This window comes from Ambystoma mexicanum, chromosome 5p, assembly GCF_040938575.1.
Source record: "Ambystoma mexicanum isolate Mex_15411 chromosome 5p, UKY_AmexF1_1, whole genome shotgun sequence".
NCBI classification, from domain to species: domain Eukaryota; kingdom Metazoa; phylum Chordata; class Amphibia; order Caudata; family Ambystomatidae; genus Ambystoma; species Ambystoma mexicanum.
In genome coordinates this window covers 247079677-247106490 of record NC_090930.1, presented here as the reverse complement: position 1 = coordinate 247106490, position 26814 = coordinate 247079677, and the positions used below count along the sequence as shown (strand labels likewise).

Below are 26814 nucleotides of genomic sequence, written 5' to 3'. Positions count from 1 at the left end.
TCAGGAAACAGGGCGGAACCAGGTCCCCAGCGCTGTCCAAGGAGGCGCAGGACCTGTGGCATTGGGCCGTCGCCCAAGGGATTTTTCTGGTGCCGTTTCATCTGGCAGGGATAAAAAACACCATCGCCGACTCACTCAGCAGGGAGCTGCGCTCGTGCCACGAGTGGGAACTACGGCAGGATCTGGTGGATCGCCTCTTCCGACGGTGGGGCACACCCCAGATCGACCTGTTCGCGACGGCGACGAACACCAAGTGCCGGAGGTTCGCCAGCAGGTTTCCCCAGACGAGGAGCATGGGCGATGCTTTCTCGTTCCCCTAGGAGGGCCTGTTCCTCTACGCGTTCCCTCCCTTGCCTCTGCTAATCCGGCTCGTCAACCAGCTCAAGAGGTCACGGTGCAGGATGATCCTCGTCGCACCTGCGTGGCCGAGGCAGATATGGTTCCCGGACCTTCTGGACTTGTCAGCGTCCCCGCCGATCAAGCTGCCGGCGGACGCGGATCTACTCTCCAGGGAAGGAGGCGCCATCCTCCACCACGACCCGAAGTCGCTGAACTTGCAGGCCTGGCTCCTGCAGCGCTAGAGTTTGGAGGATACGACATACCGGCCGATTGCAGAGAGGTTCTTGCAAAGGCCAGGGCGTCCTCGACTCTTAAATGCTACGGACACAAATGGAAGAGGTTCTCTGTCTGGTGCCACGCACAGAAGATTAACCCTCTACGGATTACGGCTCCCCAAGTACTGCCGTACCTGCTGACGCTGGCCAAAGCTGGTCTGGCACACGCGTCCATCAAGATTCATCTTGCTGCGATCTCCCGATACACCAGAACCACGGGGCGGGCGTCCTTGTGGTCTCATCGTCTGGTGAAAGAGTTCATGAAGGGACTGTTCAGATCTTTCCCGCCGGTGAAGGCTCCGGCCCCGGCGTGGGAGCTCAACGTGGTGCTGACCAAGCTCATGGGACCTCCGTTCGAGCCTCTGCACTCGGCCCCGTTGAAGTTTCTATCGTGGAAAACAGCTTTTCTTGTGGCCATCACCTCCGCACGACGAGTGGGAGAGATCCAGGCCCTTTCCTGCAAGGCCCCGTACTTGATTTTCCACGACACGAGGGTAGTGCTCAGGACGCACCCCTCCTTCATGCCCAAGGTACCGTCGGACTTCCATCTCAACGAACCCTTGGTGTTACCTGTGTTCTTCCCGTCGCCTTCGTCGCCGGCTGAGAGGACTTTGCACTCGCTGGATGTAGCTAGAGCGCTGAAGTTCTACGTGGACCGCACGAAGGGTTTTCGGAAGACGTCACAACTCTTTGTGAACTTTGGACCTGTCAATCAGGGGAAGGCTCTCTCGAAGGCTTCCATCTCCAGATGGCTCTCCGGCTGTATCATGTGCTGTCACCGGTTGGCAAACCGACCGCTGCCTGGCCGTCCGAGAGCCCATTCCACCAGAGCGATCGCAGCTACCACGGCGTTCCTATCTGGTGTGCCCCTGCTGGACATATGCAGGGCTGCTACGTGGAGGTCGACGCACACCTTCACGAAATTCTACTGCGTCGACCGGGATTCCAGGGAGGAGTCCAGGGTCGGCCAAGCAGTGCTGCGCAACCTGTTCGCCTGAGGTGAGCCTGGTGAGGAGGTAAGATGCTTAATGTTGAGTTGATGTGATGCTTAATGTTGAGCCTTTGCCACCTCCCGTGGTTGTGCATGTGTGTACTGCTATGTATTCTTTATTCATGAGCATGTGAATCCATGCCAGACCCCATGCTGGAGAAGGAACAAGTTACTTACCTGTAACTGTTGTTCTCCAGCATGGGTCTGGCATGGATTCACATGCGAACCCTCCCGCCTACCCCTCTGCGGCTCTTCACTTGGTCATACTGCCACTTCACGTGCTTCCAAATCTGAAGATGGCTGCCAGAGGCGGTGCTTAGGTAGAGGGCAGTCATTGGCTGTGGTCAGTATGACGCAGAGACCAGTGATTGGTTATTACTACGAAAGACAGATCAGAAACGAAACTGATACTGGTTTTTTCTTTACCGAGGATTCCCAGCCTGACGACGGGGAATATTCATGAGCATGTGAATCCATGCCAGACCCATGCTGGAGAACAACAGTTACAGGTAAGTAACTTGTTCCTTTTGTGTGATCTTGGGCACTGGAGCCTCACCTACTCCAGGGCACCATATTGTTCATGTTACACAGCACCTTTAGTGCAGTGACAGTGTTATCTTTTAGACTTCCCACTGGGTTAATTTTCTGGGGCTGACTACAGTCCCCCAGAAAAGGGTAAAGTTGCCATTAACTTTACCTTTGTCACTTTAAACCACAGACCCAGTACATCCCATCTTCCATGGAGTATTGGAAAGGGTTAATCTTGTCCCTTTTTTGTCTGTACCTATCGGGGCATTGTTTCGCTCCCTTTACATTAAGACTTGGCTGGTGGCAGTGGTATCTACCCTAACTTTTCTACTGCGATTATCTTACATAAACGTGGTAATGTTTTAGGCGATTACATTAGCCTCAAACATAAACCCGCTTGACCAAATACATTTTATTTTGGCTCCGGCCGGGTTTATTCACCATTTCTTTTTGTTAGTCTTCTTTCTAGTGTTTTACTCTGCGAACCAAACCGGGGTTGATTCCTTTGTTCGCCGTTGTTTTGCAGGCTTCTGCACAGAAGCCCTCCTTAAGGGGCCTGAAAGTCTGGGTAGTCAGGATGTGAGGGAGTGGTCTTAGGACCCCTGCCATGGGTTCCCTTGGTAACCCAAGTCGCACTCCTGTTTGATTGGCTGGGTGACTGTCTTTGCCAGGACAGCCACCCTGCTGTGTGATTGACATCCAGGCTCTATGAATGGGGGAAACCTGCATAAAAAGCCAGTCTCTGGGACTGGAAGAGCAGAGTCGCCACTGGAATGAAAGAACCAACGAGGAGCTGATGGAAGAGGACCCCTACAACGACTGAACCGCCCGGTGAAGCCCTGCTGCAGGTCCGAATCTTCAGAATCCGACGACAGAGAAGATCCTCCAGGAAACCTCTTCCCTTGAGCTGGTGGGACCAACCAGTTATCCCAAACTGCAAGCCAGGACCCCTCCTCTGGTCGAATTCACTGTGCAGAGCTACAGTGGGCCGGATAGCCAGGAAGGTCGGACCCTGCTTGGGTTTTAAGGAGCACACCTTTTATTCATTGCTTTGCTCTGCTGCTGGTTTCGTCTCTGGATAGTGCAGGACCCTCCAGTCTTCCTACTTCTTGTCAGTCTGACAGTCGCTTCTGGAACCGTGAGCCTGCAGGAACTACCAGGAACATCTGCCTCAGCTACAGCTTCTCCGTTTTAAGGTACTGTGCAAATCAGGTTGTTCGTATCGTTCAACCGCGGTGAAAGTGTTTGAAATCTTTCTCCAATCCTAGGGCTTGTCCTTCTCTTCTCTTTGAACTAACTTTTCTGCCAACCAACCTCGTCCGGAAACCGTGGCACGAACTTTACCACAAATTACCCTGAATCGTGTGATCTTGAGCAAAAGACTTTTGACCCGTTGACTTTGGCCCTAAGCCTTTTCTACCTGAGTCTATCGCTGTAGTTCCTCTTGCTCAATTGCCCCGAGTACTTACCTGTTGGTGTGGTTCAATTTCTATTAACTTTGTCTTTCCCTCCCTTTTAAATTGCTGGAGTGCCATTTTGCTCCCACTTCATTTTGTGAGCTTAACTTGTCTGGAACATATTGGGAGTGGTGTGGTGTATTAAGAGTTTTTTTTTAAAAAGTGCTTATAATAGTGTAATGTTATACAATTGAAGAGTGAAATGTATATTCTTTTACTTGAAAACCTTGAGTCAGTGTTTGCCTGAATCATAGTAATTGCTGTCCTTTGTGTAACTATCTGATACTGCTCACTTACTCTTGAGATAAGTACGGCTGCTCAGCCATCGCTACCACTTTAACTGTGTAGTACAGGCTTGTACCAAAGGTGAATTTGTACTGTCACTTGTAGTCTTCGTCAGCGAGTGGGAATAGATCACCACTGACAGATGGGTGTTGGACTCTTGCCCACGGACATGCACTGGAGTTTCAGCAAAAGTGTCAGCTGATCGCTCCGGTGACCCGGCAGGACCAGCCCCATCCCTCGGCTCCTGCAGGAAATACGGGCCATGCTAAAAAATGGGGCGATTGAGCTTGTTCCAAAACTATCCGGGGCTCAGGAGTCTCCTCCAGATACTTCTTAGTCAAAAAGACCAGGGGCTGGAGGCCTTTTCTAGACCTGCGGCATCTCAACAAGTACCACAAGTTTAGGATGGTCAAGTTGCAGCACATGTTTGGCCAATTGGAGGAGGGAGACCTCTTGATGTCGCTGGATCTGAAGTGCTGCTTCCACGTCCCCATTCACAGGATGCTTCGAAAAGTTCCTATGGTTCGTGGTGCTGTGACTGCACTTTCTGTTCAAGGCCCTCCCTTTCAGCCTAAAGTCCGCTTCCAGGGTGCCTGGCAACAGTGGCGGCCCATCTAAGTCTACGAGGGGTACACGTGTACCCGTACCGCGACTGGCTAATCTGGGCCAGTTCAAAAGAGGTAGCCGGCAAACGCATAGACGACCGTCCGGCTGCTGACGGATTTGTGGGGTTTCTTCATCAATTATCCGAAGTTCTGCTTGACACCATCGCAAAACGCACTGTTCCTAGTTGTCAGGCTCAACACTCTCCTGCCTAGCTTCGCCCTCAGTGGAGAGGATAGCAGCCGTGCTGGGGAAGGTACAACCTCTGTCACTGAAAACCGCCACAGTACAGGCTATCAAATGTTTGCTCGGCATGACGTCATCATGCATCTCCCTTATACGGCTATGCAGGTTTTTGATGTAGACTCTTCCAGAGTACCTGGACGACCCCTGGATAAAAGTGTCCAGAAGCTTCGCTGACAAAATCTTGCTAGACGAAGAGTTCCGTGGGTGATAAGATAGTGGGGCTTACACTGCAAAATCCCAGGGGCACAGAGTTTCAAAACCCTCCCTATCTGTAGACTGTCACCACATACACTTCCATGGAGGGCTGGGGAGTCCACACCAGACATCTGCACGCCAGAGGCCTGTGTCTGCTTGAGGAGAAGGTTCTCCACATCAATATCCTGGAGCTGCGGGCAGTGTTCTGGGTCTTCAAATCTTTCCTTCTGTCCCTGAAGGGCAAGGTGGTGAGGATCTTCACGGACAACACCACCATAATGATCTACATCAGGAAGCAGGGGTCGGGGGGGTAGGGGGCAGCCGATCGCCAGCGCTCTCCAAAGAGGTTCAGAACTTGTGGCACTGGCCCGTCGGACAAGAGATGTTCCTCATCACCTTTCACCTGGCGGGAGTCGAGCACCATCGCTGACTCCCTCAGCAGGTAGTTGCGCTCTTGCCACGAGTGGGAGCTTTGGCAGGAACAGGTGTGTACCACATCTTCACCAAGTGGGGCAGGCCCCAGATTGATCTGTTTGCGGCTGCGGCAAACTCCAAATGCCAGCAATTCTCCAGCAGGTTCCACCAGCTGAGCAGCATGTGGGACGCGTTCGCCTTTCCGTGTGAAGGCCTGTTTCTGTACGCTTTTCCCCTTTTGCCTCTCCTGCTGCGAGTCCTCCATACTGCTGCTGTCCTGGCCCTGTTTTTGAATCGACAGGGACTCGCCGCCATGGAAGCCTTCCTCCTCTGGGCTTGTGGGCATAATGCGCCTCAAGACATACTTCAATTTGAGCCATCCCCCGACGTCATGCGACCCTCCTGGGCTGCAGAATCCCAATACCTAAGGGTGCCTCGACCACCTGGATGTGCATTGCCTTGCCGTTGACTAATCTCGCTGGAACTTAAGTGGCATCTGTGTCGAGCTCTAGAAGCACAAAGCCTCTCCTCCAATTCCCCTTATCAGAGTGCCGGACCGAGAAACAAGGAAGCGTCCAACCAGTGGTGATTGCTAAATACTGGTGGTGAGTAAAAGACGCCAAAACAACGAACCGATGCCCGAGTAAGTTATTCAAATAAACACTTAAACTCGAGGGTTATTGATTGACAATTATTAATTTATTTCACAGTTATATAAGCCTTCTTCAGAAGTGAGCAAAACATGTAACACTTCTAATACACTTCAAAACACTCTTAGTTTCTCTAAATCAGTTGATACTCATTGGCGATGGCACACACGCTTCCTACACCCTCAGGTGACTTAAATAGTTAGGACACTGTGGACATTGCTTTATCACTGGTACATTTAGAGAAATACTGAGTGTGGTGCAAAGGTTAGATAAGGGAATAAAACAAAGGTTAACAAATTATTCATGAACGGGTAAGTACTTTTTAAAACATTCAATGTCAAGTAAATTTTACCCTTTTCTCGGGGGAAGATGAAGGCACAGTCAAAGGTAAGAAGAGTCTCTCGGGGAGCCAGGACAGCCAATGTTAGTTGAGCAAAGTGTAGAGGAGCTGAAGATCTTCTTTACAGGTAAGTAAAAGTCTTGCACAATATTTTTAGAAAGGTTTGTAGAAATAAGATTCACTTGAAGGGCCACAAGCTCCGTGGCTTCTGAGGGGCAAAGCTGTAAGCCTCTCTGCAAGGGCAACCAAGACAGGTCTCAAGTGAGAGCAACTAAGGCTACACAACAAGAGGTAGGTTTTCTTAGACTTTATAGTACCTTTGGTTAAAAGAAACGGTTCCAGCTGGCTTCTGTTCCTGTACAGCTCTGCAGATCCTTTTGTTCCCGGGCCTAAGTCGTGGGGAAAGAGGGGGGGACGTCTGGGGACTCCTGCCCTGCAATGGGAAGGTCAGCGGCAGCCATGGGAAAACTTCAATTCAGCGGCACTTCAGTGTTTCAGCTCCTCGTGTCTGACCGCAAATAGCAACACTGCAGTTCTCGGATACCACTGCAGACTTTCCTCACATCTTGGGTCCAGCACACTTTTGACGTGGTTGAGGCTTGGTCAGGCCTGCTTCAGGGTAGTCTGGAGGATCTTCCTGACGCTCGGGCCTGGCTTAAAAGCGATCCACTCAATTTGGTGTTCCTCTCCCTGGCACTTCGGTTTCAGCAGCAGTGGAAGTACAGCAAGCTCCGGTAGGATGTGAAAACGAGTGCACTTTGGAGTTGATTGGTCCCACGAACTCAAGGGGGGAGATGTCATCCTTGCAGGGCTTCTCTAGGCGAGACAAATTCAGAGCTTCAGCACAGCAGCAGGGCTTCCCCAGGCAAACCAACGGTCCAGGAGTTGCAGCAGGCGTCTCTTCCAAGTTCTTCTTTGGATTCCTTCGTGCAGTGGTCGACTCTGCCTTCCAGGCCAAAAGCCTGGCCTTTTATGCAGGTTTCTCCAATTCATTCCAGCCTAGCTGTCAATCACACAGCAGGGTGGCTGTCCTTCCCTGACAGCCAGCCGGCCAATCACCTTTAGGTGCATTCCTGTAACCAAGGGGATTAAGCACAGGGAGTTTCGGGCACCTCCCTCACTTCCTGCCCCTGCCAGACATATTGGAGCCAGAGGCGGGCTTCACTCGAGAATCCTGCTAAAGACAAAACAAACATGGGGACCAAACCTGGTTTGGCGTGCAGAGTAAATCTCAAGAAAAGGACCTTTCTGACAAACGGGAAGAAAAGACGACCGCGGCCATTTTGACAAAATGTGCACCCATGGGGCTTTACTGCAGCTGCAAACGCAGCCCGCGGTAAAAACACACAATGGTAGTAAAAAGTAAACCACTGCCACCAGCCATTAATTGTAGAAGGGTAACATATAAAGGTTACATGAGAAACTAGACAAAGGGGATACTAAGTAACTGTTAGGGAGAATTCTCTGATAAGGCTAATTTCCCAAATCTAGTGAGTCCCCCAGCAGCTTTGCTGGATTTTTGGGGTTTGTTTTGTTCTCCTTTTAAGAGTGAGACTCTTACTCCCACTCTTAGACATGATTTGAGGTATGTCTTTGACTTGTTATGTACTTATGGGCTATGGGGTTTCTTTTTACTCCATAGGGTATCATCTGTTTTTCTGTATGTGTGGTACACAGCACCCTCAGTGCAGTACCACAGGGGTGTCACAGTGACCCCCAAACATAGACTCCATACCATGGGACTGACTACTGTCTCCCAGGGCATGTAAAGTCACCATTGGCTTTACTAGTCCAAAATTGTGAACAGAACCAGTACAAACCATCATATTGTGGAAGTACTGCTAAGGGGTATTTCGATTGCCCCTGGGTCTGTTTTCGAGGGGGCACTGTTCCGTCCCCCCTCATCGAGTTTCTGGCTGGTGGCAGTGGTTACCACGCAAAATGTTCCTCAGGAATATTCTCTATGGGCTTTTCCCATTGATTTTAAATGCACCACTTTTTGCTACAATGTCAAAGATGCTGCCGGTTTATTTAATATTAAATCACCGGTTGGGTCTTTTTGCCAGAACTCGATTCTAAAATGGCGTTTGTGTCCGTCTCTGTAACTCTGACCAAGGTCGAGCCCTTTGTTCCACTATTTGGGCGGGCTTCTCCACAGAAGCCATCCAAATGGTGCCACTCTGTCTGGGTTCCACAGGAAGGGTGGAGGGGGGAATTGGTACCCTGGACTGCGTTGCCTTAGCAACCCAAGTGGCACTTTACTCTGATTGGCCCAGTGGTGAGCCGCCCGGCTCACCACTTAGCATTTGTGATTGACAGCTAGGCTGATGAATGGGGATTTTTCTGCATAAAAGCAGGGCCTTTGGGACTGGAACTTCAGAAGTCGCCACAGGACCTAAGAATCCGAAGAGGGAAGAAGCTGAGCCACTTGCAACCAACTACACCACCGGTGAATCCCTGCTGCAACGAACTCACCACTTTTCCAACGACAAGAGAAGATCTTCTGCTGGAGAGTCTTCTCCCTTTGAGCTGGTAGGACCAACCAGTTCGCCCTTTTTCGCTTCCAAAGACGTCACTTGGTCGAATCGCCCGTGCCAAGCACCCCGGCGGCCGGATAGCTAAGCTCACCACTTTTGACCGCGAATAAAAGGACCGCACCTTTTAATCGGGAACTCCGCGGCTGATTTCCTCCCTGTGCAGTGCATCGACTCCACGTTTCCTCCTCGATGAGATCTTCTCTTCCCCTGGTCGGAACCTCAACCACTGCCAGAAACAACTGCCCCCGCTGGAGCTTCCTTCTCTTTAAGGTACTGTGTCCTGCCTGGCCTCCCTTTCTACAGATTGCTAAAGGTGACCCTTAAATCTTTGGCTTCTAAACTGGGTTGGCTCCAGGCCTTCTAACTAAATCTTTTGACTCACCCCAACCTCTTATGAACACTCTGCAAAGACTTTTAGTGCACTTTAAATTGTGTGATCCTGGGCACATTTTGCTTTGCTCCTTTTAAAGTGGGCCTGGCCTATGAACTTTGGCTCTACAGTATAACCTGCCTTTCTCCCCTTGCTCTGAACTCTTAAATGTGTTGAGAACTGTTTTATTTTATGCTCTGATTTTCTCTCCCTTTTTAACCTAAACTATTGGAGTGCGATCTAGGTTAAGTGCTCACTTCTGTCTTAACAAATAGTTGTGCTTTAACCCTGACTTGTCTGATAGCTATCAAGGGAGGTGTGTAAACTTACCTGACTGTGTTTTAGATAACTTTTCATGGAGAGTGCTAATGGATTGCCTAAAGTGTGTTTTAAATAAATAACTATATACTTTGTATATAAAGCTCTGGTCAGTGTTTGTTTGCTCTACTGCGTTTTGACCCTATTGTGTATACTCTGCATACTGCCTTACTCTTCTTGGGAGAAGTCTGACTGCTCAGCCACAGCTACCAGGTAATTCTGGCTGGTGCAGACTGCTACCAATTGGGTTTACTGCTGCTCCTGTAGTCTTAATCTTTTTGCAGTGTTCCCCAAGGGAACTGCACAGGATTCTGCCTAACAGTAACCCCTCCAGCACCCTATGGTAAGATAGTGTGGGCTGGGTCTAGAAAGTTACAAAATGTAAGTAAAGTCAACTTCACTTTTCTTGGAAACCGTTTTACCAAGAGTAGGTTTTTAAACCTTTGAGAAATCGAAGAGACTTCTGTGTGCCACTGCACTGAAGGTGCTGTGTCACAATGCAAAGATGATGCCTATGGAGTTTGTCAGACTCCAAAGTCAAAAGAAAACGAGTCCAAATCACAGAAAAATACTTGAGCGAGTGGATAAAAGGTCTCACTTTCTCCAGGTTAGAAATGAAAAGTACTAGAGTTCAACAAAAATGATGGGCGTCTCCAAGGTAGAGGAGAATTAGCACATTTTTGAGAATTCCCACTAAGCCATTTGCAGTCGCCCAGGCCCCTCAGCCTGTGCTCCTCCAGGAAGCCTTTTCCTAAGCTCCTGAACTTTTTCAAATACCAACTAACTTGTTAATTACTTGTGCTATGAAGATTTGAGTCGGACCTGTTGAATTCCTATTGTCTTGGGCTCTGCTGTTTTCCTAGCAGGAAATCCTCTAAACCTCTTGCCTGGGGCATTGCTTGTTTCCCTGCAAAACTTGAACTGTAGACCACCTTCCTTGTTAGGGTAAAGACTGCCTAACTTATACGAGTTGCTACTAGTATTGCTTAACTGTGTTTGCTGCTCTTTACATTCTTCAACTACCCAAACTTGATTACTGCAGAGTTGATTGAAAATAGGTACTCTTACTGACCTTAATTGAAGTCTCACTGTGTCTGTATAAGAAAGCTATATAACAATCTACTCACCTGCTTCATTTCCTTACTATTCTAAATTAGTGTTTTATGGTGCTAGTTGATGAATACAATTCTTTGAGTTTATAACTTCCTTGTGTATATGAAATAATTCAATATTTTCTTTTTATGACTGCAAGTGTGGGTGTTTCTTTGGATCCCTGTATGTTCTGATTTCCTTGTACTGATTTGGATCCCCCATTCCTCCTCCTAAGATAATACTAGCTGCTCTGCCACTTTCCCAACCTTGGGGTACTACAGGCCTATATTAGATTTTGGGGCCTTGACACCAAGGGATGAGTTTTGTAGATTCCAAAACCAATTCGACTGTAGAAAAACATATCTGACATCAACCTACTATCGCTACCTGAGAGTTGAGCCTTGTTGCGCAGACCATATTGCCTAGGTCTACTGGTTGCTGCATCAAAAATAGATGGTATTTTAAAAACTGCCTTAACATCCATTTAGTCTAGACCAAGGTTGTCCAAGATACGGCCCGCGGGCCACAATGCGGCCCTCAAAGCCATTTCATGTGGCCCGCGAGGCTGTACAGAAAACATTGAACAAATAAAGAAATAAACCGGGCCGTGGCGGAGGACTGTTACTGCCTCTGGTGCCCCCTAAAAGAGGTGGAGGGGGCACCAGAGGCAGTAACAGACCACAGCCTGGTTTATTTATTTGCCCAATGTTTGTCGGGTCCGTGGACCCGATTAATTTATTTATTTCTGCAATGGTGGTCGAACCAACATTGCAGAAATAAATAAATTAATGGTGTCCATGGACCCGGCAAATATTGAACAAATAAATAAATAAATAAACCAGGCTGCAGAGGTAATTGGCGGTACACCACTCCTGGAGAGCAGACAGTCAGAGTTGAGGGACGGGGAGGAGGATGCAGAGGGTAGCCTGAAAATTAGCTGGGTGTCCGCATAGCACTGGAAGTTGGGGCAGAAAGTGGCGATGCGGTGGGCAAGGAGTGCCAGGTATTGGTTGAAAAGCTAGGGATAGAGGTTAGACCCCTGGGGGACACCACAGGTAGAGTAGAAGACAGAGGAGAGGAAGGACCCAAGTTGGACCTGGGAGGGTCGGTCAGAGGAAAGAGGTCAGCCACACCAGAGCCTGACCAGTGATACCCAGGTTATCACAGAGACAGTTGAGCAGGATGGCATGGTTGACAGTATCAACGGCATAAGAGAGATCAAGCAGGATGAGGACGCAAGGGGTGTTAGGATCAAGGTTGGAGAGCAGGTCTTCACGGATGTTCAGGAGAGCAGTTTCCGTGCTTCTGGCAGCTCTGAAGCCAGACTGATGGTCATGAAGACAACCAACAGACTCAGTATGGAGATTCAGCTGGGAGATGGCCAGTTTCCCCAGGAGCTTGCCCAGCAAGGGAGTGATAGAGATTGGGAGATAGTTAGGTGGGCAAGTGGGGTCAGCAGAGGGTTTCATAAGGGGGTACACAAGGGAGTGCTTCAGGGGGGATGGGAAGACTCCAGTGGCAAAGGAGTGGTTGCAGAAATCAGCCAGGGCAGGAGACGGAGTCGATGTGGTCTTTGATAGTTTTGGAAGAACGGGGGTAAACCTGTTTCGACGAGACTTTCATAGATCAGACTTGTCTAGAAACCTCGTCTGCGGAGAAAAGGGGAAAGGAAGAGAAGGAGGGAGAGGTGGCTGCAGAAGGGCCAGAGGATGAGCAGGGGGAGGGAGAGGATAGGAGGAGAGTGTGGACAGGATATCCTGAGTTTTTGAGACGAAATGAGAGGCCAGTGCTGCACAGAGGGGGCCTGGGAAGGGACAGGAGAGGTAGAGATTGCGGCAGGATTGGCCAGTTCCTTGCAGATTAGGACATTACTGGCTTACATTGGGAACAGCCAGCATAGATATGTTGCTATAGAGGCATATTTTGGGCACAACCAGCATGCCAATGTTACATCAGTGACAGTGCTGTCTCACACTGTGGACACATTGGTCATTAAAATGTGTTGTGTTCTACAATGTTCTTGTCTGCTGTTGGTGACATGGAATGTACATATTCCCCTTTAGAACTGATTGTAAACTTATGGCTTTTGGTCACTTTTCCTGTTGTAAAATGCACAATTTCAGCCCCATATTTGCCCTCCCTAGATCGTTATAGCTCCCTCGCTACGCTCGGTCGCCCCCACTATTTCAGAGAAATATCAACACATACACAATGGAAGAAATCGCAAGAAACTAACCTTTGATCACTGCCCCCAACACCAAAAGCTATCTTTGGGACTGCATGGCTGTGCCTGTGATGCTATTGTGTCAAAGGTCACACACACCATCGCTTTTGAATATATTGCTTTGGGTGAGTGTGGTCACTTTTGGCTCGCCAGCCCACCGGGTGACAAAAAGTTAATGCTTGGGCCCCACATTCAAAAAGGTTGGACAAGCCTGGTCTAGACAAAGTGTCACTTTGTATATCTTCACCTTAGTATTATTGCAGAAGGAGATCTAAAAATGAGTTGATCTCAAGTGTGTTTTTCGAGTAAACCTCACTGGCGGGAGACCGATCAGGGCACCCAAAAGCCTGCAAAAAGACTTGGGGCTTAACAAAGTTAGGCAAAATGAACTAAAATGAATATCTCCATTACAGAATCACTACTGGTATGCCGTTGAAAAGATCTGTTTCTGTTAATCGAAACAAAACATATAATGGTTTTGTGTTTGCTTTCTTCCCATCCCTCTCTCAATCAAAATAGGTGTTAACTGCGAAAGAAAAGAAAGCTCAGTGGGATGATCGGACGCGACTAACAGAACTTTTTGCAGTATCACTTCCTCAGCTGTTAGCAAAAGTATGTATAATTGTATTTTTTAATTGTCTTGAGATTGTGACTCTTCCTTGATGCCGGTTAAGAGAATTTCTGACTGGTCCAGTATTTTGGGTGTGGGAGCAATCACCCAAACTATTAAATAGATTTACATTAAAGTGCATCTGACTCATCTGTAAGTTATGTTGTCGAACAGGCACAGGTAAATGCTCCGTTGGGGGGCAGGGATGGGGGGGGGTTGAGCAGCGTGGTTAATTGTATAGTCCATGTTTTAGAATTTTTAATAAGGCAATAGCCATGCAATCTGTAACTTAGAAAATATTGCTCTTTGTTGTACATGAAGAATAAGGCAGAATTACTGCTAAGTAGCTTAGTAAATTAAATTCTGTAGCTTGGTGTGATATGATAGGTTTATAGGTATTTATAACGCACTTAATATCCAGAGGTTAAGTGGCCGCCCGGGGATCGAAACTGTGTTGCTCCGTGTTGTCATGCTTCCAAGGCGAGCATGTTGCCCCTGAGCTATCCTCCCAAGACTAGTATTGTAGTTTTCTTTGACCTATCATTTTGACAATAAAAGAAAGCAAACTTAAACAGATGAGATCTAAACCAAGATCAAAACAATACATATACAGAACACTCTGTCCAAAATGGAAAGTGACATTGCGTGGGGGGGCAGCCTACAAGATGAAGTCTTCAAGATCAATCTGCAGTAGGCAGCATCCACGGTGCTCCACATTTCAATGCAAACTCACCACATAGTATCAAAGCAGTGAGAAATGATGTAACGTTTGAGCTTTATTAAACCACAGGGGATATTTCTTTCCAAACTCATGTAGAGTCAGCAAGGTGGTAATGTATTGAGCCAGGCATTGGCCAACACCTTTTCCACCAAGGCAGTCTCCCACACCGTGCCTAAACCACCAAACCTTGATTAGCGAGCCCTCTGCCGACTTACAGCTTCTAGCCAGGGCAATGCGTGCAGCTAATAAGTGAGTATTGAGTTCAGCCTTGGCACCCTTTGATGGTTAGTGTCCAGAGCTTCCAACAAAATCACCTGGGGATCCATTGGCAGTGGTGATCCAGTATATCCCTGATCAGGGACAGAACCTCCTTCTAAAACCTTTGAGACCTGTCCAAATGCCACCACAGATGGAGATAATCCCAGAGTTGGCCACATTGTCACCAAGAAATAGTGCCATCTGTTTTGTTTAGTCGGTAGGGTAAAGGTACCACTGTATATTTCACTTTATAGCCTTTCTCTTAGTCACATTACGAGATGCAGTGGCATCCCTCGCCCAGATCCTTCCCCACAAGTCCTCCTGAATGGGGAAACTGAAATCCCTCACCATAGTACCATATAGTGGAGCCTATTAGAGAGATCTGTTGAACATCTTATATAATCTCGATCTTCCACTCAAGAGAGCCCTCCTGCACAGTAAGTTCCAAAGCAGTAAAGGGGTGTGTTCGATCCCAACCATATTGTGGTTAGAGATCCAGTGCCTAACTAGCAGTAATGGAAACGCTAGTACTCATGGACTCCAAAGGCTAACTTGCATCCTTCAAAGGTAATTGGGGTGTTTCCACCATACAGCGGTGCTTTGCCATGCACGGAAGTCACTACCCTTAAACCAGGTGGGAAGTTCGGATTGCCTAAGACCAGAGTAAGGGGCCTGCAGTCCATCGGAGCCTTCCACAATCTGTTTGCCTTCTCCAGGTATGTCAGGGAGACGATAGTGGGATGGCAAGAGCACAACCCCCCGCGCCCCCTTGCTCCTCTGAATGCTCTTGAGATAAGATAGAGCCAATAAAGGGTGCTTAGTTACAGATGGCTCAATGTCCACACAGAGGGCCCCATCTGTGCCAGTCACCCAAGTCATCAAGTGTAAGATGTTGACTGACGTGATGTTATTCTGCAGAATGGTTAAGATGGTTAGGCCACCCTAGTTATAGTGAACAGGGTAACTGTGAGAGGTTAGCCAAAACACAGTCAATGTAGCAGAAGAGAGCAGTCAATGCTTTTCTCAGGAGAGTATGATTGGGGCCAGGAGTCTACAATGAGGCCACAAAGTGAAGCACACAGTAATTCATTTAAGACTGGTAAGTACACAAATACTATATTGATTTTAGGCCCAAAACACACACTGGAAAATAAAACACGACCTTTGGTTGAATATATTAGATTATTGTTAAGATCAGCCTGACCGTCCTTCCTATAGACGGCTGTTCCGGATCTCCACAGACACCTCCACAGACCGACAGTCGGTGGGCCAGTCTGCTTTGCCGACCATGTGGCCGGGCCTTCCAGCCAGCCTACACAGTAGGGAAAGTGGGGTCGGGGTGGACATTTCTGTAAAATCTGAGAATGCCTTTCCCTTTCCTCCCTCTTTCTTCTTTAGTCTTCGTCACTTTCCCTATCCTCAGCTATGGAGAGGACTCCATTTAGGTTTTGCCCCATTTGCAAGGGCAAATTTCCTTGGAGAGATGAGCATCAACAGTGTAACCGTTGCTTGCCCTTCGATTACGACGAAAAAGGTTTTGCAGCTTGCAATCTCCTCCGTCTGAAGACATTGAAGGAGCGCTGTGTCAAGCGGTGGGTGGCCTACGGGCTGTCGAATGCCGAGTCGAGTTCTCCCGCAATCGCAGTGTGAGACAGGGGCATCAGTGACGAGCAGGTCTCAGACTTGGAAGTTGTTGACCTTTCTGCGGAGTGCTCCCGCTCTGCGTAGTCTGTCCCCGGCCCCGTCAGGCACGGCTCGGGTACTGCTATGGGACTGTACACCCCGGCGACAAAATCGCAATTCACTAAACACACAACCCCCGGCCAGTCTTCAGATTTGAAGCGGACCACAGCGCCAACGGGCACACAAAGTTTCGTCTGGGCCCGCCGACTGTCAAGAACGGCAGCCCTCCCCGGAGCCGCAGATGCGCCTACCGACTGGGCACTCGCAAGTGAAGGGCGCTCCCCCCAATATTCCAAAACCTGTCGAGATGCATTGTAGGAAGGAGTCTGCTAAGGCCCTGGTTCCCCCGAAGACTGTACAACCGAAAGTCCAGGCTACGCGTCTCCCTACTGCAGAGGACGTTACCGAAAGCATTGCGAGAATTGTTTCGGCGGATGCTCGGAAGCCTTAAGTCAAGGGATTTGACGGCGCTCACAGGAAAGCTCAAGGATTCGTCGAAATCCAAAGATAGGCTTAAGGAGATACCAGGACCCTCCGCCAAGCCTAAAGATGAGCACAGGGACACACAACCTCTGTCGGTCCCCTGAGAAGAGTTTTCGGATGGCGAAGAAGGTATTTCTTAGTCGTTGAGACAAAAATCTGGACCTTTGGCATCAGAGGATTGTATACCAGAGTGTTTCCACCTCTAGACCCTTCTGGGTCTTCTGTTTGGACTAGGGAAAAATTTGAGAGGTGTATGGAGAGGCTCGACATATTTGTAACTCTCTGAGCAACCCACCCCCAAAAGACCACAGGAAGAAGGCCCTTTCCACCCTATGGCGAAATTTCCAAGACACTCTGACCCCTCTCAGGCAGAGGATGTGTACAGTTATGACCTCACTAAGGAGGAAATTCCTGCTGAAACGCAGAATGATGAGAACCCACAATACTTATCAAACCGTTTCCAGGTTCACCCCTCTACACGACCCATGAGATCCACTCAAGTCCATTCTCTGCACATACCCAGATTCAAGCTGCATAAAGCCTGGCAGCCAAATTATGGAACATGCTCCCTATCACACTCAGAGCTGAGCCTTCCTTCCACTCCAAGTCTAAAGCCAAGAAATGGCTTTATGAGCAGGACCTAGGCACCATCCACCTATAATGTCCCTGCTATTTGTCATTATTATTGTGTGCCACAATGAATATTATGCAACTATACAATTGTTAAAACGTCATGTATATTGCACTCTGTGAACTTAAATAGTTACTACTTGTGTATATATCTATTTGTAAATTCTTGATTGTACCACCAAGAACTGTTAATTTGATTTAATGTATGTAACAAATACAATTTCATGATGCGCCCAGTTGTCTATGGGCCCCGGATGCGCTATACAAATAAAACAAATACAAATCATTTCATTGACCCTGAGGATATGCTTGAACCCATAGAGGGGTGGGGGGGGTGGGGAAACCCAGATATGGGTGACCCGCAGCCTTGGCAGTCTCCAAATCCTTCTCCAGATCCTGATGCTCTGTGTTTGGATTCGCCACAGACCACTCACACTAGACAGCCCTCTCCAGTGGATGATCAAATGATGTTTAATGCCATTTTGCGCAAAGCAGCAGAACATTTCAAGATCGCAACCGATGAAGCTGTTCCTGAAGCTGACTTTGTGGAAGACCTTCTTAAAGACAAACTGCTGGCCAGGCTATTCCTCTCCTTAACTCAATTAAAAAGCATCTGGCTGCCTGTGATGCTGGAAATGCATTGGAGGGACAGGACTTCCATGTCCTTGTCCTGTAGTCCTTTTTCATTTGTGTTCTGTATTGTTTTCTGGCCAGGAGTCCGTGTGGGAGTCCTGGCAGTGCAGCTCTTCCTGTTTTTGTGTTGGTGTACAGACCCATGGGGATACCCTTATGGCACACATGGGTGGGGGGGTACAACCCTCTGTCCCAGGTGTATGTTTATGGGCACGTGTGTGGCCCAGAGAGCAGGGTATGGGCTGGTGGCAGTTACATGCTGAATTTGACAGGTGCTCGGAGTATCCTCCATTTTGGGATATCCATGCCCTGCCATTGGAATCAGTTGATTCTTGATGGGAAACAAGATGGCCCCTGTGGCCGCTTGCTTTCTATTGCCAGTTACCTTGTTTTCCCAAAGACCTGGCAAGCCCCGACTGTCCCTTCCCCCTGAATGGCTGTTGGGCGGAAGTTCCATATATGGTATTGTAGTGAAGTCCAGGCAAGACTGGCTGGAGCCTTCCCAGTGACTGTCCTGGGTACACCCTGTGGGTGGGACCTGGGTGAATGGAGTGTGTGACCAATATGCTCTTTTTGTAGATTTCTTGTTTCTAGTATGAAACGCAATGACTGAGACAGCCCTGCCCGAAACTGGTCTGAATGCAGTGTGCAGTGTTGAATGGCTGGGTACTTGTCCCAATACACATTCCTTGCGAGTGTCGGAGAGGGAGGAGAATAGCCTGAATTCACTGTATTCCTGATTGGCTGACTGACTGCTGAATGCCCTTCTGAGTGATTGATTGCCTGAGTGTGACCCAGCAGAATGAATGGGAGATAAACTAGTATATCTGGGGGCCTCTCACTGCTAGAAATCATTCAGTAGCTGAAGTAGTAACAGATATTGAAACTGAAGCTGAATCTCAAATATGAGCCCGAAGGTGGTTGACTGCTGTTACCTTCAGCGCAATCTGAAATCCGCTGTGACGTTGAGACTGATCCAAGAGAGGACCTCTTTAGGCACCCTCTTACGGTGCTCCGAGGGACCATCTAGCACTGCTAACCCCTCAGGGAAGATATCCGCACGAACCCTGTATCCCAGACGCCCCATCTGTATTTCCTTGTCCCATGTGGGGAGTAGGTCAGGGAATTTCCACAGGGGAAGCCTTGGTGGTAGGGATTATCGGTTGCTGTGTAGGCAAAAATGCATGCCACACGCGCAGAGTGGAGGCATCCAGGTCGAACGGCAGTCGTCTTGGTAGAGTAAGTGTTGGTCTAGTAAGTGTTTTTAAATCTGAATCCGCTGCGGCTAGAGTCTCCAGTTTTACATATGTGGGGGCATGCAGTGACGTCATGGGTACCAGAATGTGGCAAACGGCGCTTTGCAACTGTCAAGTATGATTCTAGGTTTGAGGCGGTGAATCCCCCTTGGCATAGGGGTAAGTCATCTCGACCCATTTCTTACGGACCGCTTCAAAATGCCATAGGAACTGCGCAAGTAGGGCGTGCATTTTTGGCAAAGTATGGTTTTCCAGGCCAGGTTGGGACATTAGAGAATTTATAAAGCAGCTTGGGGAGTATTGTCATCTTGATGAGTGATCATTTTGCGGCAGAGCATAGTGTGAGGGCTTTCCATATATTTGTTTTGGACTCTGTATATTCTTTAAGTGAGGCATAATTGTCTTATACGAGGGCAGGGAGGGAGCGCGACACCCACACCCCTAGGTATTTGATGCGATCTGGGACCACTGCAGGGATGTAGGTCCACCGCAGTCCAAGGTTTAGTTTAGTTTCTTTATTTATACCGTGCGCCGAACCCTGGGGTAACTGGCGCCGGAGACTTAGAGGAGGTTACAACCTGATATGGACATACAATAGAGTAACAATAAGTGCAGTTGACCGGGTTACATTGTGGTCGACAGTAGACGGGTGCAGTGCTGAAAAAGTCCGATGGCGGAGTTCTTGTTGTTGAGCCATAATTTAGTTTTAGCTCTAAAAGTCCAGAAGGATGGTTCTGCTCTAAGGTTCAGTGGTATAGGGTTCCACGTTTTGGCGGCTAGGACCGGGAAGCTGGAACCACCTGCTTTTTTTAGGGAGAATTTGGGGATGGAAAGGCAGTGTGTGTATGATGATCTGGTTGGTCTGGATGAGGTGTGTTTGGAGAACTTGTCTGCCAAGTATTTGGCGGCGTCATTGGAGAGGCATTTGTGGACGATAACCAGGGATCTGAGAGTAATTGTCCCGTACAGGGAGCCAAATGAGCATCTTGTCTAAAGCTAGAGATGTGTGCATGACGTGGGATACTCTTGCATTGTTCTGAAGCACCTGCAGTTTTTTCAGATTGCGTTCTGAGGTGCTGAGAGAGTGTTACTGTTAGGGAGAATTCTCATTCAATGGCTAATTTCCCTTACCTAGCGAGTCGCTCAGCAGCTTTGCTGGATTTCTGGAGTATATTTTCCCACTTGGTAAGAGTGGACCCTTTTTTTCCCCACTCTTACTTGTGTTTTGCCATGTGCATTTCATCTGTTTTTGTGATTGTGGACTCTGGAGTACACCACTTCAGTAGCCCCCTTCTATTGTGTTATATAGCACCTTCAGTGCAGTGACACAGGGTTGCCTTTTAGACTTCCCACCAACTCCATTTCTGAGGCTGACTACTGTCCCCCAGAAAAGGGTAAAGTTGCTATTAACTTTACTTAGTCATTTAACCACAGATCCAGTACACCCCCTCTTACATGGAGTACTGGAAAGGGTTAATCCTTAGCCCTTTTTTATCTGTACCTCCTAGAGCATTGTTTCGCTCTTTTAACATTTAGACTTGGCTGGTGGCAGTGGTATCTACCCTAACTTTTCTACCACGATTATACTATACAAATGTGGTATTGTTTTAGGCCATTATATTAGCCTCGAACTTAAACCCGCTTGACCAAATACTTGGCTCCGGTTGGGTATATTCGCCATTTCTTTTTGTTAAACTCCTTCTTGTGTTTCACTTTGCGCGGCTAACCAGGTTTGCCTTCTTTGTTCACTCTCTTTAGGCGGGCTTCTGCCAAGAAGCCCTCCTCTAGGCGCCTGGGTGTCTAGGTGGGCTGAATGTGAGGGAGGGATGTAGTCACCCCCTGCATAGGGTATCCTAGGAAACCCCAGTCGCACTTTGCCCTGATTGGCTGAGGTGTTTGTCCGGGCTGGACAACCCCCCTGCTGCGTGATTGACAGCCAGGTTGTGTGAATGGGGGATTTTCGCATAAAAGGCAGGTCTCTTGGGCTAGAAGTCAGTCGCCACTGGAACTACAAGGAACCGAAAAGAAGCATAGAAGAAGACGGCTGCTGCAACTAACCCGTCCCGGTGAAGCCCTGCTGCAGTCCTGAGCTATCTACCCTTCGAAGACCAGAGAAGATCTAGTCCGGAGTCGTCTTCCCTTGAGCTTGGTTGGGATAACCAGCTCATCTTCTACAGCCAGAGGATCCTCTTCGTGGTCGAAATCGCTGCACACTGCTGTAGTAGTCCGGATAGCCATCTGAAGAGCCTCTACTGTTTTTAAGGAGCCCACCTTTTATTCACTGTTGCTGTTGCCGGCTTCATCCCTGTGTGGTACAGACCCCTCCAGACATCCTCCTTCGGATCGAAGCTCCAGGAACCGTGGGTCTGCAGGAAACTACCAGGAACAATTGCCGTGGCACCAGCTTCTTCATTGGATAAGGTACTGTGTTCTGCTCGAGAAATTGGGGTGAATCCCTTTTCTTCGCCTCCAAGGCTTGCCCGTGTCTTCCCTCCTTCTTATAACTTTTGCTTCCGCTGTTGACAATATCTAAGTACCCCTGGCTACTTTGAATTGTGAACTATCCGACTGTGTGATCCTCGACAACAGGAACCCGGTTCCACTTGACACTGCTCCGGCCTATATACTCTTGAATTTGAAGTTCTCTGATTCTGTCTGCCTTGACAAAAGTATTGCCTATGATTTTTGCCCCCAACTCTCTCTGGGTATCTCCGGTGCTAAGTGTGTTATTGCCCCGGTAACCTTTCTTGCCGCGGATACATTTTTCTTTAGCAAGACCGAACTGTCATTACTGTCAAAAAGTGATCGCAAGCGTATTCCCGGTAGCGTCTTTTATTTCACAACACTGTTCCGCTAAAACACAGGTATACTTACCTTGAAGTATACCGTACAAAGTGAATTGGTTAGTTGTAGTGTATTGTAGTTGTAGTGTATTTTACGTGTGGTTTTTGACTTAATAGAAGTGTCGTGTTCATAACAAATGGTTTAAAAATAAATGTACTTATATTTTCTTACCCGAAACCTTGAGTCAGTGTTTGCTTGAGTCACAGTAATTGTGGTCCCTACTGCTCATATACTCTTGAGAAAAGCCTGGCTGCTCCGCTACTGCTACCACTTTAACATAGTAGTACAGGCTTGTAGCAAAGGTAAAACTTGTATTGCCACCTGTATTCTTAATTGGGTGTAGTGGTCCCTAAGGGCACTGCACATGATTCTGCCTAACAGTTACAGTAGTCCATTTTTGAGAGCACTAGTGCTCTGGCTAGGGTAATGCAGCTGGATGGAGAGAGGAAGGGTTTGCAGGTGTTGATGAGCTTATTTGTATAGGCTGTGGCGTTCACCTGCCTTTTGAGCTTGAGCGCCGAGTCTAGATGGACCCCAAGAGTTTTTATTTGGCAACAGTGATAAGGTTACCGTTTATGTTGATGGACACGTAACGGGGGTCCAGTTTGTTTAGCCGTGGTGGTGAGCCGACAAGGAGGAGCTCAATAGCTTGGTGAAGATATTGTATATGGTCGGCTAGACGCACGAACCTTGAGGAACTCCGCAGAGGATTGGGATGGGGTGGGCTAAGCCCCCGGGGAGAAGGCACAGGTGGTTCTGTTGGCTAGGAAGGACTGGATCCAGGCCGTTTCCTGGTTAGAGAAAGCCGCAGATGCTGTCAGATGTTCCTTGAGGATCTGATGGTCGACAAGGTCAAAGGCTGCAAAATGATCTTGCAGTAAGAGAAGGGCAATATATCCATTATCTTTAGCCTCGTCCATCTGGATTTTTAAGTGCAAGAAGGCAGTCTCTGTTCCGTGCCTTGGTCTGAAGCCCGATTGTCCGAGGCCCAGGAGGTTCTCTTCCAGGTGCTTCTGAATTTGCAGGTAGGCCACTCTAAGATTTTTAGGATGTAGGGAACGGTGGTGATTGGCCTATAGTTGCTTGGTTTATTAGGGTCTAAGTCTTTTTTTTCTTTTTTAGTAGAGGCATGTCCCAAGCCTCCTTGAGGCTGCTAGAAGGGACTGAGCTTGATTTGAAGGATTCATTGATTAGGGCTGTTATGAAGGGGGCAAGATAGTTGGCACCTAACTGGATGATGGGCGCTGGACATGAGTCACCTTGTCATCTGGAAGGCTTGAGGCCTTTGATGATGCATTCCACTTCTTCCGTAGATACCGAGGAGAAGGGGTGGCAGGTTTGGGTTTCGGAGGAGGGTGTTGGTGGGGGGGGGGGGGGGAGTATTTGTTTTTTTTGCTAGGCTGAGCTTTTTCTGTGCTATTTTGGATTGTGGCATGCTTATTTTGTCTGCCAGGGCTTTCTGGATCCTCTTGCACCATTCTGTATCTTTCACGCAGGTTTCTGAGGGTGTGGACGGGGATTCGAGTTCCCTGAGGATGGTGAAGAGCTCCTTTGTTTTAGATTTGGCGGTCTCAATTCTCTTGTCGGAGGTCTCGTTTTTGGCCCTGAGGATGGCTGATTTGTAGGTGGTAGCTGCTATCGTGAATTGTTTTTTGTTGGCTTGGTTAGGTGCTTTTCTCCATGAGGCTTCTGCTGCTTGTTCGGCATTCCAGAGGATTTTTAGCTCTGGGGTGAAGCATTTGTTCATGTGGGCTGTCGGTTTGGCTTTGGTGAGTTTGAGGGGGGCGAGGGTATCCACTGCGGAGTCAAGAGTTTTATTATAAAGGTAAGTGAGTTTGTCCGCATCTAGGTTGGCATAGTTTGCGGGAGTGAGGATATTGTGGATAAGAGGGTGAAGGTTCTACAGGGTGGTGATACGGTTGTTCCTGGTGAGGGTTTGCGGGATGATGGTTGGGGGGGGGGTAATTGGTTGTGGTTTCCCTTGGAAGGAGAAGGACATGACGTGATGGGTTTGGCCATGCAATTGGCTCGTTTTTTAGGATGGCTGTGGGAAAATTGAGATCCGCTAACCAGTCCAGGGTTCTACCTTTATGAGTTGGGGCTGAGCTTCCGTGTTTGAACCCTAATTGGGATATAGTGTTTTCCAAGGAGAGTGCATTGGCGTTGTTTGGATCGCCGAGTCCAAGGTTAAGATCTCCTAGTAGGATGATTTGAGATCCTGTTTTTATGTTGATGGTTAGTAGGTCGGAAATCTCTTCCTCAAATGAAGAGAAGGGGGCCTGAGGGTTTATATATGAGGTGCAGAAGTACAGTTTGTGTGGCTGAGAGTTGAAACTTGGTTGACAGAAGTTCTACCGACCGGAAGCTGGGAGGTGGTGTTGATCTAAGGCCAAGGGATGTTTTGGCGATAAAGGCTACCCCACCACCTTTACCTGAGTTCCTGTCATTCCTAAGTATTGAGTAGCCTTCTCCAGCATGGGGTCTGGCATGGATTCACATGCTCATGAATATTCCCCGTCGTCAGGCTGGGAATCCTCGGTAAAGAAAAAACCAGTATCAGTTTCGTTTCTGATCTGTCTTTCGTAGTAGTAACCAATCACTGGTCTCTGCGTCATACTGACCACAGCCAATGACTGCCCTCTACCTAAGCACCGCCTCTGGCAGCCATCTTCAGATTTTTACCGCACGTTCATGTGTTGGGATCCTCGTGCTATTGCTCTCGAGCGTTAGTGCTATTTTTTCACGTTTTTTGCTCAAAAACTTTGTTTTTCGGTCAAAAGAGCCTCAAGCTCCACCGACTCTCTATCCGATCAACGGGGACCCGTGTCGGATTCGTCTGCGCCCCTCAAGGGTGAAGATTTCGTCGAGCTACGCTTTTGGAGGACTCCAGAAGCTTATCAGGCCCGGACATGGCCCAGGAGAAGGGAAGCTCGACGCCCGGAAAGCTGTTCAGGGTCTGCCCTGGATGCCAGCTGCAGAACGTCTTTAAGGAGGACGAACACTCCTTTTGTCTCTACTGCTTACATGAGGACAAGACGCACGTGGAGAAGGACTGTGCGTTTTGCGGCAATATGTCGGAGCGGACCATGAAGGACCGCCATCAACGTCTCGCCAACTGGCTGGAAGGGAAGAGCCCGTCAGGCGAGAAGAAGAGGAAGAAATCCGAGCGGTCTTCTAAGACCTTTGAGGACGCCCCGGCGACGGGGGTCCAACACAAGGCCAAGCACCGCGAGTCCGCTGGCACCGGGAGCGCCGAACGGTCGGGCTCTACGGGCGCCAGGCAGGGCGCACCCTCCCCGGCACCTTCAGCACGAGCCAACGCTCTGGGTCGGGTAAGAGGAAGGGCGAGCACCCGGCAAAGCTCCTGGAGAGGCCCCGGTCGAGCTAGAAGGCCCCATCGGAGGGGGAGCGAGGCAGTGTTCCCCCCCCCCCCCCTCAAGGATAAGGCGGTGAGCGCACCTAAGGTGGTGAAGGCCTTAATCCATCCGGCCAAGCCCTCTATCGATACTGTCGCGGCGGCCCTGGCTCAGTCTGTGGAGGCTACACCAGTGGTGGCGACCTCGGGGCTCAGTCTCCCTGCCACCTCGGAGGGAGTCCTCTTTTGTGCCCATCGATAGGACCCCCGTGAAATCCCCGGCAGGGAAGAAAAAGGGGGGGGCAGGGCGTCGTCGTAGATTCGGCTTCAACCTCGGAGGAAGAGCTGATCGAGGTCTTAAGCCACGGCCTTGGCGTGGAAGAAGACCGGCCCGTCGGGATGGATCCCGACGCAGGTGACGACATCGTCGAGGGTGCCGACGGGGCCCCTGATCGCCCGTCGGATTCCCCTCTGCCAGCGCCGCAAGACAACTCGGTGGCCATTTTGTTGGCTATACAGTCCTTATGCTCAGAGATAAGGACGAGACTACCGTTGCCGACGGAGGAACCTCTCCCATCGGGGGATCCTGAACCAGGACCTTCTGGTGTTCCCCCGCCCAAGAAAAGAAGGATTCACCCTCCACCTCCTTTTCAGCGGTCGCGCACCGTCCAGCCCTCCTCCCCGTCCACCCGAGGGGTTGATACGGGGACTGACAAGGCAGCGACGGGTACGGACGACGAGGTATACGACGAGGATCTACCGTCGTCACCTCCCACCAGGGCTTCTCCGCCCGACGAGATTGGTTCGTTCCACTCCATGATCGCCAGGGCATCCGAGCTTTTCCAACTCTGCCCTGAGGAGAAGAAAAAGGAAGGATTCCTTTATCAACGGCGCGAGGCCAAGAGGAAGACGGTCCTCGCGGTGCCTCTACTGGACAACATTTGGGATGAGGGCCTCGCCCTCCTCAAGAACCCTTCCACTACGCCAGCTAGAAGAGACCGGTACGAGAAGAAGTACCGGGTCCCGGACGCGGCCCCCCTGTGCCTCCGTGCGCAGCCTACCCCGGACTCCGTCGTCTCCGCGGCGGCCAGGAAGAAAGCGGGGGGGGGGTGCGGCCTCCACATCGACTTCCCCACCGGACGGCGAGGGAAAGAAATTGAACTCTATGGGACGCAGGGTCATCTCGTCTGCAGCGACGACGATTAAAGCGGCCAACGCCTTGGCTATCGTGGCCCGCTACGACAGGGAGCTATGGTACAAACTGGCTCCCCTGCTGGACTTCCTACCGGACGACAAGAGGGCGGATGCCCTGTAGATCCTACAGGAAGGTGAGGTGGCGTCGGACCACGCCATCACTATTGCGACGGACATCGCCGACACTGGGTTTCGCCAGTTGGGCAACGGCGTGTGCCTTAGGCGGCGTGCATGGCTCAAGGCTACGGACTTCCGTCAAGACGTACAGACCAGAGTCCTGGAC

At 49.4% G+C, this 26814-nt stretch overlaps 1 protein-coding gene across 6 annotated transcripts in view; it reads left to right on the top strand.

Moving 5' to 3' along the window:
- STAG2 (STAG2 cohesin complex component) overlaps positions 1 to 26814 on the top strand; it is a 2060662-nt gene that overhangs the window by 1014620 nt on the left and 1019228 nt on the right. For all 6 annotated transcript variants that reach the window (XM_069612659.1, XM_069612661.1, XM_069612663.1 and 3 more), the window contains exon 19: positions 13384 to 13476. In XM_069612659.1, the coding sequence (XP_069468760.1) occupies positions 13384 to 13476 (93 nt within the window). The remainder of the gene's footprint in view (positions 1 to 13383; positions 13477 to 26814) is intronic.